Here is a 16560-nt window from a genome sequence, read left to right as displayed (position 1 = left end):
TCCTTTATAAGTCAAGCATCCTCACAATATCCTTCCTGGCCTTCTAACCCATTGAATGGAAATGTTCCTAGTTTATACTAAGTTGTAACTAACAGTGAAGACCAAACATTCAGTGAATTAGACGAGAAAACGGTTCAAATGCAAATGTTACTTCTATGGACTGTATCGGACGATCTGTAAAGACACTAAGGAATAAAAATGAATAGGATAAGCTCATTTTATTTCAACAATAAGAATGAAGGTGTTTCATATATGAAACCTAATCTGAGTCTCTGGACCATATATCTTTAAACATCAGTGTTTATTTCTATCATTTTGGAGGCCACAATGCCCTCTCCTAATTTATTAAAAAGGAGTTTGTTAATAAAACTTAACCTCATGGTTACCAGGTAAACCAGCCAGCGTTACTGAACATGAGTTGCTAATATATGCTTATTTTTTAAATTATATAATTAAATGATCCTATCTTAAAATTTATAGCATTTTTTTTATACTTGGCAGCAATTTGTTTCTTCTTGGTGGCATTTCATTTCAGTGTCATCAAATGAAACAATGATGTCTGGAGATCACTGGCGTCTTAGATTTGATTAAAAATAGTATTAAAGAATGTATAACTAGAAGATAGCTTACCCATGTATCAATTGGCCCTAGAAGTCACTATTTTCATAACTCTTTTGTCTCTTTTTTTTGCTTGTTTTCAGAGCCCTGGGACCTTGGGTATGTTAATCTTTGAGACCATCTGCAGTACAAGGATTCTACCACCTTCCTGACAGGACTGCTATGACTATTACAGACAATGGAGGAAAAGCATAAGCAATATGGTAGAAGTTCAAGACATGGCGGCTGTTATTTCTTGAGGAAGACATTCCAAAAATGGTTCTATAATCATTAACAACATAGTACCTCACTTCTAATTTCTGAGCTGTATTAGAAACGATTAAAGCTAAACAAAGAAATCTCTGGAGTTTAATGTATCATTAAAGCAAACAAATGGCACTCATAAGTTGCAAAAAAAAAAGAGAGAGAGAGATTATTCTTATTTGTTTTTAGACTATGTACCACCTGGAACGCCATTCCTAAAGATTTAAAATACCACCGCCAGATCAAGTAATATATATAGATCTGTATGCCCTCCAACAGAAATAACTGATTTTTATTCAATCACTTTAAGATAAAATCAACATATTATCATATAAAAATAACCATTAACTCAAATTTTTGGTCTGGGTCAGGGCGCATTGCTTTGTCTGTCTGTCTGTTTCCCTATGTAGTACTTCATTTCAGTGTCATGTTTGTTCATGAGCTCAAGAAGTCGCACTTCTATCTGGGCTTGATTCAGAAAAGCCTTCTTGTTCTTTATTATTTTAATGGCAGCCCATTCTTGCTCCACACAATCATATGCCTTTACAACCTAAAAGCGAAAAAAGATAAATAATATCTATTTCATTAACAATTTACAATTCACGTTAATTATACATTTATCTAATTCCCATTTTTCTGACCCTCCTAAATATGAGATTCTATTCATTTCCATTTAACAGCATCCATTTACTACTTTATTGTCACTTTAAGTCAATATTTTCAATTGGATTTCTTTTGCATCCTTATAGTATTTCTAAACATCCACAAAGTAGGTAAGTTTCTTAACAAAATTAGAATAACTATTTTCCTCTTTCAAAAATAAATTATGAATGTTGACAAGTGCTTTGGTTTTCCACCTTTCTTACTAAATAACATTATAAAACGATACGTCTGACTATTCTTTTAATGCGAGAAAAACCTGGTTTAAATTCTAAGTATACATGTGAGATATTTAAAAGTTTGTAAGTCATCTGAAAAATGTAGATAACTTTCTAAATTTAAATTAGACTTTCATAGGCATATAAGAGAATTACTTCAGGCTAAAAAAATTTTTTTTAAATAAGCAGGAAATAAGTTAAAATACCATAATTAGAGGATTTTGAGTTTTAAAATTAGAATTAATGCTAAGGAAACTGAAGTGTTCATGAACAAATGACTGCACACCTCTCATTTTCAATTTTACTCATTTAAACAAGTTTCACACTGTTGACAAAGAAATTTACATTAAAAACTAGGAAACAAATACAAAGATAAAAGAAAACTGTATCTATACAAATTAGAAATAACCACTATACCTGATTAAATATTCTTACTTTTGTAACATTATATACAGTCTAAATAGATAATAGCTTTAGACACATTTTATAGTATACTCAGAACGTCTGGAGATGCACGTAGAACTCCAAGTGATTCCAATGTTTTGGTTGAGCATCACTGGATTAGAGGAAGAGAATGGATGCATAGTCCAAGATCCACATCAGTCAAGGTTATTGTCAATGGCAGATCATAAATGGTTTAGCTGAAATCAAACTTGAAATATAAAAAATGCAGTATCTCTGGTTTCACCCAATTCTAAAATAAACTACTGCTTACTGCCTTTTAAATCAGAGGTGACCCATGTAAGCATCTGACCATGACCAAGTAGTTTTGATATTCCTCTCTTTCACTGACCATACTGACTACATCAAGAGTGGCAGTTTAGTGCCCAGATCCTAATGGTCTCCAGGACAAAGGCCACTAACAGGGCCCCAACTATTTACTGACTTTGCAAATAGTTAACCGGCTCAGTGGTAAAACAATGATTGTTGACCTTGAATTATAATTTCAATAGGCAGTTTTCAAGGATGCCAATGTCCAGAATTCAGTTAGAGATTCTTAGTTCATTAGTCTGGAGCTTAGGCATCAGTCCTCCCACCCCAGCCCCCATCCACAAAGCTCCCTGGAAATTTTCAATGTGCAATCAGGACTGATAAACACTGGCCTAAGAAATGAAGGAGCTGCTTATTTGACAAGGACCTGGCAGAGAATTTAGAGAGAGCCTGACAAAATCAATAAGGAAGAATTTATTTGGTGAGTGACAGGCCCTGACCCTGAACACACTTCAGCCTAGGAGAAAGGCGTCAATCAGTCTCATCTGGGAAAATGAATCCTGATGTCAAACAGGCCTGTATTTTCACAAGTATACGATGCTAGCGTGCTCTTAGAAATCAGGGTATGAGAAAAGGTAAAGGGGAGGGGGGAGATCACTGTGAGCTTGAAGGTTAAGTGCCAGGGAAAACTAAGTTAAAAGAGCAAGCCACATGGCCCCGACTTGCACAGTGGGCATCACAGAAGGCAGACGACGCCCTGCTGGGGGCAACTGCCAGAGCGTCTGTGTGATTTTGAGGGTGGAGACAGAAATCACTCCACCCGGCACATTCACAGCCTTACTTATGTAAGCGGAAGGCCTCAGAAACACCGTTCCTTAAGAGGCTCTGACAGAGAAGTAGAAGTTGCTTCTGACAAGAAGTAATATTTTGATACAGAAGGGCTCCCATAAAACTGAGAAACCCCTGGCTCAGAAGAAAGAGATTAGAATCAAGGGAAAGGGCCCTGAATTATGTATAATTACAAAAATTCCTTGACATCATGGAAAGGGGCAGGCATACTGTACACATGACACCAGGGCCTGGCAGAGACACCCCAGAACTGCAGAGGGCTGCTAACAACCTTGTTCATATCTCCTTCAGGTTTCATCGCTTAGAAGTGTCCTGGTCTCAGCCTGTGGCTGCTAGTGGCTTACAGTATTCTTTCTGTCCTAAACACAATCAGATTCATACAGGAAAACCTTTCCTCACAGGGTGATAGAGGCATATTTTATTTCTCACAAGGCAGGAACAGATAAGTAAGAACATGTAGGTTCCACAGTTTAAGAAAACAAAAACAACCCCCAAAATTGTCAAAAAGTCAAAAGTATTTGGATTGCAAATTAATAACTGCTTCACTGCAGGAAAGTTGCAAGGCAATGGAGAATGGGATGAACAGGAAACCATACCTCAAATAAAACAGCTCTGCAGTGACCCAATGAGATGGGGGATTTAGGAGTGGGAACAGCTTGGGAAGCCACAGCCCAAGAAAAGCTTCATGAAGTGCAAAGAGGAAGGACTGACAGCTAAGTCTGGGCTCAGCTGGTGCAAGACACTGATGCAGTTAGAGTTTTGTCCTCTGTATTGGGCAGGATGGGCAAGTGAGGAGAGGAGATTCGTGGGTAGAGAGAAGAGGCCAGGAAGGAAGTGAAAAAAACAGGTCCCCTGGAGTTCCTTCCTCACTTTCCTAAGCAGCCGCGCTGCCCGAGTGAGTGGTCCTGCCCATCAGAACTCCACCAGTCACAGCCTTAGCCATGCTGGCACTGTGGGGCCTGAGAAGGACATCCTGGAGACTGTCTGCCCACTCAGAGGTCTGGCAGAGTTAGAAGAGGAGCCAAGAGACAAAGTCAAGGCACAGCCCCTGGCATCCAAGCCTCTGAAAAAGTGAGAGGGCACCTGCTGAGCCAGCTGAAGATGGTAAGTGTTTTTCTCTTTCAAGAGGAATATCAGACAGGAACGCAATTATCTCCAACATACATAATGAAGAACCACCCACAGAATCCAAAGCCCCTGTGAAAGAGGCAATACTATCTATCAGTGATTAAAATCAACCACTTAGTAAAGCAGCTACCTGGTAGCCTCAGAAAATAAGTTCAAAAAAAAAAACCCACAAAAAACTGCTAATGGAGTTTTTAGATCTGATGCAGTATTAGTACCTTCACAGAACAATGATAATCCAAATACTTATATGTCCATTGCTGAGATCTATTTACAAATATTAAAAGTGTACACTTGAGAAAAAGATGTAACAACATGATTCACTAATACATTCTAACTATAAAATTCAGCATTTTCCATTAAATTACCTGTCCAAAGGAACCTTTGCCTATCAAGGAGTCAATTTCATAACAATCCATCCACTTGTCTCCGTGTTTTACAATATAATCATGGTTATCATCATCATAACCATCATTATAAACCTTCTGCTCCTTCTTATGACTAGAATTGTCTCCCTGGCCCTGTTGGTGTCTTCGCTTCTTTTTTGCATTGTAAACCTAAAATGAGAATACACAGTGTTAAGTGTGTCATTAAAATCACTGGGAGGGGGTGCGCACACCATATATCAAGAGTATATATGAGACAAATCTACTCTCGGTAGGAAATAGATGAATTTCTATTCTTTAACACACACATACACACACATACACACACACAAATGAAATAAATAATTTTCTATAGTTGCTATTTGAATTACAGAATAACACTAATATATAACCAGGGAAAATTTCTGCAGTAAAATTCTTTTTAGAATTATACAGTTTATATGTTTTATAAATAGATGTTAAGTGACTGGAGCAACGCCTCCCATTCAAGAAGAGTAACAGGACCTGATCTACATTTATTTTTTTAAACCAAGATATAATTTATATACAGTGAAATGGCATAGATCTCAAGAGTGTATCATATGAGGGATTTTGGAAAATTGCTCATGTTGATGCAATCAACAAATCCCAAACAAAATAAATGACATTTTTGTCCTCCTTATATTCAAGTTCCTTCATGCCCCCTTCTAATCAATCCCAATTTTATATTTGATCCTAAGGCAAAAGAGTTTAAAAATGAAAGTTTAAATGTATATGAACTGACATTTTACTAATATAAAAGGAGCCTCTGAGACATTCCCAGTTTTTAAGCCTATAACAACACATTAATGAAAAACAGATATGCTCCCTACCTATCCCACACACACTAAAGGCCAAGAACCTTGTGGTTGATCACAAAATGAGTTATTTTCCTTATATCTGTTTTTCTTATAGTTTCTAAGACTAGTAAAAAAATAATAGGTGGATTAGGCAATAGTCCAAGTGTTGGTAACTAACTGAGGAAGTTATAAATTACACTGCAAGGAGTAACATCACAAAAATTCTAGTTTACAAGGTGGCAAAACTGTTGAAAACAAGCTTCAACAGAGTTACTGTTAACAGTTTAACTGTTTATCAGATATTAACAAACTGACATTAATAAAGTGTTAACTATTTTATCAGATATTTTCAGATAACCAAAAGCTGGTTTGGCACATCTTTTATAACACATTAATTATGTACAAAATGCAATTTAGAAATGTTCCTCATTGAGTTCATTCCAATTTTATCTTGCCACAATGCCACAGTAACATAAATACTGGGATTAAATGGCATCTAACTATTATAAAATTTATACACACATAAGAATGTCTTTTTAGATAAGTGGCTCTAACCCTGGTAGAAGATAAGCCTTCAGTGTGAAAGGATGTAGGGCCCCCTGGAAAAGGAAAGAAAGCACAGTCACTCTTCTCCAGAAAAGCTAATTTAATAATTAATTACAGAGCTAGAGTTGTGGTTAGAAGCAAGTAACAATCATGCCAGAGGTCTAAGACAACCCCAGAAAAATAATTTTTGCATGCAACGAGTCAAGTTGGAAGATGAGTTATTCAAAGTGCACTTTTTTTTTTATCAAACTTACTTCCACCAAAAAGGCTTTTGGATATCTTACAATGAAAAGATACAGATAAAAGAACACATATCAATTTAAAAAGTAAATTATATAGATTAACTAGGCCAGATGCCTGTTACCTGGGTACTGAATACATCTCAGAGCTTCCTGACATCCACGGCAATAGGGAAACAGATAAACAAAAATTCAATCAAAATTCTAACATATTCAGTCTTTTCCAGTGTCATTATTCCCTCCCTTCCCCCTTCTTGTTTTGAAGAGGAGTTATTATAGAAGTGATAACTCAGCCTATATTAAACATTTTGAAAAAGAAGAAAAGTTATCCTTAATTATCTTAATTTTCTGTAGTCCCTGTTAATATGCCTTTTTTCTTTTATGTAATTGTACTATCCATAAATCATTAAATTACCAGTCTTCATAATAGTCATCAATATGACAAATCATTGGGAGTAAAAAATTTTAGTATGTTTAAATACATCACAAAATAACTTCTTTCCCCTACTGTATTGCAGGGTAGATGGTGTTATAACAAATCAATAGTCTTACCTCACTAATATGCTTATATGTTTTGATCAAGTCAATAGAAAGTTTTCTCAGGGGAGCAGTAGCTGGATCACTGAAGGTTTGGGGCATCCGCCTCTGTAACATGACAACATCAGGCATCACCTTAAATAGACAGAAGAGACTAGCACTTTAACTATACTGTACTGACATGAACTTCCTCTTTTGTAACCTGTGTATATGTATTATGAAAAAAAAAGACATCTACATTAGAAGTTTCAGTTATCTCTTTTAACTGGAATCCAATGAAGAGAACCACTGGAAAAATAATGAAACAAGAAGATAATATGCCCAGCTGCCCAAGGCTTCAGTTCTGTTCCCCAAATTAAATAACAGCATCATAGACATACCCCTGGTTCAGGAGACATGCATGATATGCTGCCCAAGAGGGCTTCTCCACCGTACAATTAGCCAAGGAAAAACTTCTGAATTATTCCTAAGCCTGATCTGTCTCACAGCAGGCAAAGACTTACTCATCTTCCAGCCTCCTAAGACAAGATTTTAGGACCCAGCTGGCACCATGAACAAGCTGATCACAGGGCAGAGATGGAGTTTGGTGCTGCAGAAGTGCAGCTCCCAACACCCCCGGAGCCTGCCCTCCAACAAACGTCTGCCTATAATGTAAGCAAGGCTGAAATCTGCACTCACTTCTGTAACATAATTGAGTAAAGCACGCCCTCCACCTGACACATCTGGGCTTGCCCTCCACGTTCCCTTGGCCCCCACCCTGCTGAGTTATCACCACCTGACATGCTAGTATACATTTGCTCATTTACTGGTTTTGGTTTGTTCTCCTTCCACTACAAAGAAAACTCCATGTGGCACAGTGATTTTGTTCAATGTTGTATTACCTTTGCCTACAATAGTGCCTGGCACACAGTAGGTTCTTTAATAAATATCTGTTGAACAAACAAATGAATCCATAATACCAGTATCTCTACTTCTGATTACACTAAGAGCTGACCACAAATAAGTTCCAGAGGACACCTTAAAACTAATGAAACATTCTTTCAAAAAACTCATTTCAGCCGTACTCCCAGCGCAACGCTAAACCATGTCTTTCATCATCCAGTAAGCAGTCAGAGTACAACTGTGAACTTCCTGCTAGATGGGGGTTGGAGCAGGAACACGAATGTCCTCCATATACAAGCACACCCAGGGACGCTACAACTAGCATGCCAATGATCCTGGATTGTTGTTCCCACCCGACTCTGCCATGTGGCAAGCCTCAGTAAAGGGGTTCCCAGTGGGGCTTCTTGCAGCCAAGAGATCCTGATCCTCAAAACCAATTAATTACATCAAGGTACCTACAGTCCCTACCACTAGCCATCTTTGGACTCCTGTCTAGCTCTCTTACAGACATTTATACCAGCAAAATCTACTGAGCCAGGAGCCCCTGATTCAGCCCCTTTCAAAGAACACCCTGGTCAATTTGAGGGGCAGAGAGAAAGCAAACACATCACACTAAAGCCTGACAGAAATGTCTGGAGTATTGGGGAAATTAACCAAGTTAACTCACACTAAAAAAAAGGAGAGAGGAGGGTAGAGTTAACAATGGACACAACAGTAAAGAATCACCATCCCGGCAGCGTGAGAAGATGGAGTGACCACAGCAGTGATCAAACTGATCTTAACATTAGTCTCCTTTGCATCTATACTCAAATTCTAAAAGTTGTTACCCAGATAGCAAATTCACTGAATTACTGTATTCAGTTAATAATGATCTTTTCCCATGATCTCTTCTTCTCAAAGTTCCAAATAAGGTTTAAGGGGACAAACATTGATTATAACTATTTGTCTGAAAATATAGTAAGACTTAATAAGATAATCTGAATTAATTTTTAAAATACATATTGTTTTATTTTTTTAAATATAAACAGGTACAACTAGGTTCACAGAGTATTTGGCTCTCATACCAGTCCTTGGAGACTGAAGGAACAGACAGTATCAGTATAAGCATGTCAATTATTTTCATGCAAATGAAGCTGTAAGCATTTAAGGTAATGAAACAGGTTTCTCATAATCTATTTCCTTTCTTATTTTTTAAGCACTGGCATTGTTTTCAAGCAGGTAATTTTCTCGGCAAGACCCTTCTTGGACTACTGGAGTGCAGCCTCACTGTGAGGTTTCACAAAATCCAAACCAGTGAAATAACTTCATTACCACTGTAGTAAGAGTTGACAGAAGGTATAACTACCATTAGAAATGAATGAATTACTTAAGTAGTCAACAATAAAATAATAACTGTAGCAGCAAGTGTTTGCTATACACTGTATTTTGGGCATGCATATTTTTACATCTTTCATGTAATCTTCTCAACAATCTCATGAAAATAAGTAATGTCCCTGTCACCATGTTACAAATGAGAAACCTGTGTTTCTGATGTAATATTACTTGACCGAGGTCCTAGAGCCAGTAAAATAATACAGATGAGAAGAGAACTAAGGCAGTCTCATGCCCAACCCCATGCTGTGAATCACAGCACTGGGCCAGGGGCTCCCTGTAAATTATAGGAGTCTATTCTAGCTTCTTGGCAGAATCATTTTTAGGCTATTTGTTGGGCAAAATAATTGAGCCATGCATAATATATACCAATAAAATAAATATATGCATTTATTAAAATCAGTTATGTTCAAAACTATAAATATGTTTAAGTTTTCAACTTGGCCACTTACAACTCCACTGGTATTTCAAACACTGGAAAAAAGAACCAATGGCTACATCTTTCCTGGAGTAACTATGCTCACTTAAAACACCAAAATCACACAAAAAAATATTTTTTAATGTACTGCACAGACCTGAAATTGGCTATAAAAGTAATTCTGACTACCACATTTTTATGCACACAGTGTGTAAGTGTGCATTATGCACTTGGCATGTCATGACACTGCTAACCTTTTCACAACTGGCCAAACCACCTACAAGGCCAAGGTGATTAGCTAATTCTAAATATCTTACTTTTCTTACAGACTTTTGGCAACAGAAGTTACTATTTCAGGAACATATGTATATATAAACCAGATGCATTCCATCCACAAAAATATTGGCTTTTGGATCAGACTGTACTTCAGTGCTTCCAATAGTGCCTTGTACAGAGTAGATGTTCAAAACACATGGGAAGAACAAATTAATTACTACAAACTAAACACTTTCTTCACTAACTTTCATTGTGATTTCATGTTAGGTAACCAAATTTTCTGTTTTTCACTACTGTAATGCCATAATCACAAATCCAGGATTAGAAAATAATTTTTCCAAATACACTGTTACAAATTTATACTCAAACTCAAACCAGCCCTAAGCATCTGATGCTTTGTCCACTTCCAACTTCCACAATCACAAAGTCAGGAGAATGTAATGTAACAAGCTCCCTTCTTCCCTTCCGCAGCTGGGTGAAAAAACCCAGTGGTTCAGAGGACCCAGGAGCTCACCTAGCTGCTGCAGGTAGTGAGCTCCCCTCCACACTGCTGCTCAATGTCCTCCCTGCAAAAGGGATTGCTGCTGAGATAATTCTCCTGCTGCCTCAGCTATCTGGCTCTGGGAGCCAAAAACAGCCACACCCCCAAGGCTCTAAATCTCCTGACCTTTCTGTGTGAAGACACAGATCACAAAGACCAAAAACAAAAAAAAAATGCAGTAGTTCTCACCTCCTGCTTAGATCAGTTACAAGAGCTAAAACAATCTTTTTTTCTTGAAAAGATTCCATAGTGTAAGTGACAGGACTTCATTAAAAAATTGTTTCCTATTTAATAATACCTATTCCATCCATTTTATTTACATTTACTTCATATTTTCATATATAGTAAAGAGTAAGAAACACTATATCCTGCCATTCTTGCTATCTTGAGACCTATTAATAAAGCTGAACATCATACATAACACACATGCAGAACACACAGTTTAAGAACCATGAAAAGTGCCGTGAAAACTGTAATAGCCCAAACAGGCTCAGCATTCCAAACAGTAACCACACTTTTCTACACTTTTACTACATTTATCTTTTGAACAAAACTGTGTTTAAATTTATGTGAAACACACTCATATTAGAAAGATTAATTACCAGAAATGAAATGTTAAAGTAAGCTCATTTCAATTTACTTGTACAATAAACCTTATTGAAAAGACACTGATAGGATGATTAACAAGTAACAATGGAAATCAAATAATGAAATTACCAAAGTTTAGAGCTAGAAGGCACTTGGGTGGGGGGGATGTTGAGTCTAGTCCAATCTTACATTCAAGGAACAGAGAGAAGGGTCCATGTGGCCTGACTCGAGTCACACAATTAGATCATGAGTCAGGATCTGGAACCCACATCTGGTAGACGAGGCCACATCAGCACACAGTTTTAGTGTTTTACACTTCAGTTATAAGAAAGCTTTTAATCTGACTGCCTTAGGTTCAGAAACTTCTGGAGTTTGGCAAAAATATCTGACTGAATATTATTACTTAAAAGTTTTTTTACAAAATATGAATCTAAAAATATTTTACAGCTTAAAATGGATACTAAATTAACTTCTTTTATTTGAAAATAATCCACAAATAAGATGTTAGTTGTATCTAAAAATAGGTACTCTGCTAGCTAACTAGATTATCTACTACAATAAGACAACCATAAAAATAACTTAAAAGGACTGGGTTTTTTCCTAGTCCTTTGCACATGCTGGGTGTTAGAGCAGAGAGAGCACTGTATCTAAAAAGAAAGAAGCCTGGGCTGGATCCCAGAGTCTACTGCCTACATACTTGGAGAGATCACAAATGGGCGCTCAGTCCCTTCAGCTGCAAAACAGATTAAAAACAGGCAGCCTGCCTGATAGGCTGCTTCTGAACAAGCAGGAAAATGAATTCAAACATACTTTGCTTCTTACAAGTACAGTGCAGATAGATCATTATGCTATTACTACTGTGTGGAAGTCCAGAGAATTTTCTTCTGGTACACACACACTTTCCAGTTTTGACCAACTACTCTGATTCTCAAACATACAATTCCTCAATTTACTGCATAAAAGAATTCTTAAGTCCTACCATAATTTATCTTACTATTTTATTGTGAATGATATTTACATGCTGTAATACATTTTATAAATGTAGAATCAGGTCAATTATTGACAATATTTTATTTTAATACCTACAAGGGTGTCCTCAAATAATGGCATTACTTAGTTGTAGCCAATAGATTATTAAAACCACATATTAAGTTAGGAAAAATTAATTTCCCTCAAATAATCCAGTAAAAGAATTACTCTGAAATTTTCCAAGTTTTTGATCATATTAAAAGACCTAAATAAACAGCGGCAAACCAAATTCCTAAGTACATGGAAAAACAGCCACTTTCAGTGCTCATCACACACTCCTCAGGGGGAAAGAAACTTTACCACAACTATAGCTAGTAAAAAAAATAAATTCTTCCCAAACCAAAAATGAACATAGTAGATGCAGTTAATTCAGGAAGATATTAAAAATACATACACACATGCATATATGTATGTATGTCAAGAGGGTTCAGCATTTATTCACTTTATACTATTCTTATGAAAAATTACTGAATCTCTAGTCTGAATATTAGAATGAGCAGCATAACTAATTTACATTAATTTTAAGGAGTTTCATATTTAATTGTAGGTATGTGTATAAAGTAGTTTATAACAGCATAAAATCAGCTCCGTAAGTTAGTTATAATGGAATCTGACTTGTTTTCCTGTAACATATTTTTCTACTTAACCATATTTCCCTAAAAATAAGCTTTAAGTTTCTGTAACTAATATTCTTTAGAAATAACTTCCCCCCTTATTGCAAAATGAGAGAATGTGTTTATGTTTATGTGTTTTTTAATTAAAGTGAAAAACATAGGGGAAGGAGAAAAAAACAACAAAAATTTTAATGCAAACTTCTTAACATGGTATTTTGTTAATCTGAAGTCCCATGTGACATGTAAAACTGAAAACCATTAACGTATTTGCCTGTTTTCTACTACAGCATTTTAGGGAATAAATGACCATCCCAACAAATCTTATCTGATACATCGTAAACTTACCTGGTTAGTTAGATGTTGCTGAATCCAGTCAGAATAAGGTAAGGCAGAAACCTGTTGGTCACTTATGTCTGGATGGTGACGGTCCCTGTACTGATGTGAATGGGGCATCTGTGCAGCCATCTGAAGGCCAGCAGCATGGAATGAAAGTGACAGTGCAAGCCGAACAGATGGAGGTTTGCATGCTGAAGTCTCTCCTCCTACAAGAAAAGAGTAAGTGAGGCTTAAAGGTTGCGTTCATATACTAATGTTTGTACCTTCTGACCTATTTGATAGTTCTTTAAATTAAGAACTTTAGGATGTTCAATTATATTAAAAACCTTTAATACTACCAACAAGGATATGATACTCAACACAACTGTTGTACGTTAAATGGTACAGAATCCAGAGTGATTAAAATCAGTATCTATAAATCTGTCTTAAGAGAAAATCTTAAAACACATCTTTTTGTAAAGCAATGGAAACAACCTTTAATACTCATTTTCACATATGAGGTTTTCATCAGTTGAGAACCGTAAATTGCAAAAGTAATCTCTGAATGCCTGCACCAGGCCTGTCCAGTGGGGCAGCTCTTTAGAAATCAGTTCAGAGGAACACTGTTGAGGCTCTGCTTTACATCTGCCAGGTGTACGGCAAACAGTCTCCCTAGGATCCTCCAAAGCAGGTGAGAAATTCGTCCTAACGGTGCTCACCACTGATACAGGTCATTAAAGGCTGAGCACACAATACATGGAAACAAATTCACAGGCTGCTGTATTCCTCTGGACGCTTCTTACACTGTCCCAAGAGAACCTAGACCAGGCAAGCCTGCCACAAAATGAACAATCAATAACTATTTCGCAGGTAGGCTGAGACCATGGTCATGATTTTTCATGGTAGACATGGAAAAGTAACATTTTGGTCCATAAAAGTACTTGCTAGCTAACTAACAAAAGTTACTTTTTCCTTAAGAAAAGAGAAAGGCTTTTCTTCTTACAGTCAACAAAACTTTCAATCACAAACTAAAGCCAGAAGGCAAAGCATAAAACCCTGGTCAACCAACACTGGCCCAGAATACCATTTTTTTCTTTTTTAAGTAAGCCAGCGAACTCTCACCACACTGTTCAGCACCATGGTACTTTTTCTCAAGCCGACTTGTTTCAAAACACACACCAGCACTGGTCAAAAAGTGAAGAGCACAGACTGTTAGCCAGGCTGCTGCAGTTTGAAATTTCAGCTCCACACTTCACCAGCTGGGTGGCCTTGCACACCTAATGTCCTGATAATATGTACCTCAAGCAGCTGTGGCGAAGGTTGAGTACTTTACTACGTGTAAAGTACTGAGAACAGCTCTGGCTTTGATAGCTAGCTTAACATCTGCTGCAGTCACCGCACTGACAGTTCAGTCACGATGAAGAGACAAGCATCCTTCTCGTGGAGTACAACCTCTACCTGAATGTCACACGGATTCTGCAAACTAAAGATAACAAAGCTCAACTCCCCCCAAAATAGAAGTTCTACTTCTATATTCTCCCACAGCGAATGCCACTGTCTCCCATGAGTCAATCAGAACCAAGGCTCTGGGAGTCACAGTAGAGCTCTTTTCGCCCACAGACCACCTCATGCAAGTAACAGCCCCACCTTGCTGATGCCACCTCTCCTTCCCGCCTCCGTCACCGCATGCCGCACTCAGACAACTGGAGCAAATCCCTAACACCTCGCTCTGTCTTTACCTTGCCCGTCTGAAATTCTGTATTTCTTCAGTGAGATGGCTACCGAGGCCTTTCTAAAGTGCAAATCTCAAGTCTTCACCCCTGCTTACACGTGCACATCACCTGCGTTAGCTCTGCTTTTAGACCTCGGCCTCCATCCCCTCCTTCACAGCACGAGGCCCTTAACTGACCCAGAGTGTATGACTGATAAACGTCTGCTGAACACGTAAAAGGACCACGTCTTCATGGCAAATGGGGTAACTTGTGTAAACAATTCATTAATCAGAATTTAAAATACATTCAGTTAATTTACTTATGTGGAGCAACTCTGTTCAGTTTAAAAGCGGGGGGGGGTGGATTATATCCGAAGGAAATAATAGATGCTGTGCACAAAGACAGTTAGGAAACAATATATAACCTGGTACTGTTTGCAACAGCAAACAACTGGAAATCTAAATGTCAAATAATTGGTGTGGGGGTGGGGGTTGTATGCTTAAATCTGCATGTTAAAAACAAAAGATAACTGGGAAGGAATATAAATAAATAAAAATATATATGAAAAGAACTGAGATCCTTGATATACAAACAACTCAGAAATAAAGAGTAAAAAGACTAAGGTCCTGCATCATAAGGACAGCCACTCTGGGCCCTAGTTTCCCTGCCTCCAGCAGAGGTGTCACTACACTAACCCCAGTCCCTTAGGTCTGTCACAAAGTTTAAATGAGATAGCACAAGTAGACACGCAGAATAGAACCCGGCACATAATAACCACTTTAAAAAATTAATTTCTATTTCTATTATCAGTGCCATTATTAAATTCTGTGTTTAAACTTGTTTGTTATATATATAAAAATACAGAAATTAGAATACAGCTTAAACAATTATCATCAACTGAACTTGTCAGGCAGGAATAAAAACTGCCATCTTTCCAGAACTACCCCACCAGCAGTGCATGACCCCTCACAGTCAATGCTGAATTCTCTCTCCCCCAAAAGTCACTAGCATCCTGACCTCCATAATCAGATTAGTTTTAACTTTATGTAAGTGAATTTGTTTAAACAAACTACAGTTTGTTCATTATCATTATTTTATAGTACCCCGCTGTATGAACAGGTGACGATTTATTTATCCATTCTCCTTTTGACTGGCATTGGATTATTTCCAGTTCAGAGCTATTATGAATACTACCATTGGGAAGATTTTTGTTATACATCTTTCTGAATATACAGAGATGCTGTCCTATTTTTTTGTTTGTTTTTTATTTAATTTTTCCCTAGCAGTTTATGAAAATTCCCTGTGCTCCACTCCATTCCTTCACTAACACCTAGAATCATCAGTATCTCTAATAGCCATGACAGTGTATTGGTACTCCATTGTGATTTTAATGTGTTTTCCTGATGACGGTGAGCACCTTTTCATTTATTTACTGGCCACTTGTGTGAAATGCCCAGATTGTTTTTCCATTTTTCTATGAAGAGAGTCTTTTTCATACAAATTTCTACATTTTTTTAAAAAGTCTATTTTTAACATATTCTGGATGTAAGCCCTTATTGATTACAGATGCTTTGCACTGTCACTCTCTTAGTGTTTTTTTATGAATGTGATCTCTTAATTTTACCAACTTTTGATTTAAAATTAGTTCTTTTGCTGTCTGTTTTAAGAAATCTTTCCTTATGTCAAAGTCATGAAGAAATTCTATGTTATCTTCCAAAAGTTCAATTTTACCATTCACACCTGGAAACAGGCAATGCTATGCTCTTGGATCTGATTTCTGTGTTTGTGATAGCGATCAAGTTTCACTTTTCCCAGAACGGACATCCAATTAACTAGGAACCAACTGTTAAAAGGACAAACTTTC

The 16560-nt window shown here is 37.1% G+C and overlaps 1 protein-coding gene across 1 annotated transcript; it reads right to left on the bottom strand.

Annotated features, from left to right (window-relative positions):
• Positions 1–1228: 1228 nt before the first annotated feature.
• LOC135320068 (dual specificity tyrosine-phosphorylation-regulated kinase 1A-like) lies at positions 1229–14487 on the bottom strand. Its single transcript, XM_064482548.1, has 5 exons — positions 14284–14487; positions 13015–13211; positions 6966–7058; positions 4793–4981; positions 1229–1411 (listed from the first exon to the last, which is right to left on the bottom strand). The coding sequence occupies exons 2-5, from the start codon at positions 13132–13134 to the stop codon at positions 1229–1231; spliced, it is 585 nt and encodes a 194-aa protein (XP_064338618.1). The 5' UTR covers positions 13135–13211; positions 14284–14487.
• Positions 14488–16560: the final 2073 nt, after the last annotated feature.

This window comes from Camelus dromedarius, chromosome 36, assembly GCF_036321535.1.
Source record: "Camelus dromedarius isolate mCamDro1 chromosome 36, mCamDro1.pat, whole genome shotgun sequence".
Classification (NCBI taxonomy): Eukaryota; Metazoa; Chordata; class Mammalia; order Artiodactyla; family Camelidae; genus Camelus; species Camelus dromedarius.
The sequence above is the reverse complement of the archived record's forward strand: the minus strand, read 5'-3'. Positions and strand labels throughout refer to the sequence as shown.

Coding starts and splice junctions, on each gene's coding strand:
- LOC135320068 (XM_064482548.1), bottom strand. CDS start 13,134: ATGGCTGCACAGATGCCCCATTCACATCAGTACAGGGACCGTCACCAT. Junction 7,059..13,014: donor AGCAACATCTAACTAACCAG/GTAAGTTTACGA, acceptor GTCATGTTACAG/AGGCGGATGCCCCAAACCTT. Junction 1,412..4,792: donor GCAAAGGTTCCTTTGGACAG/GTAATTTAATGG, acceptor TTTCGCTTTTAG/GTTGTAAAGGCATATGATTG.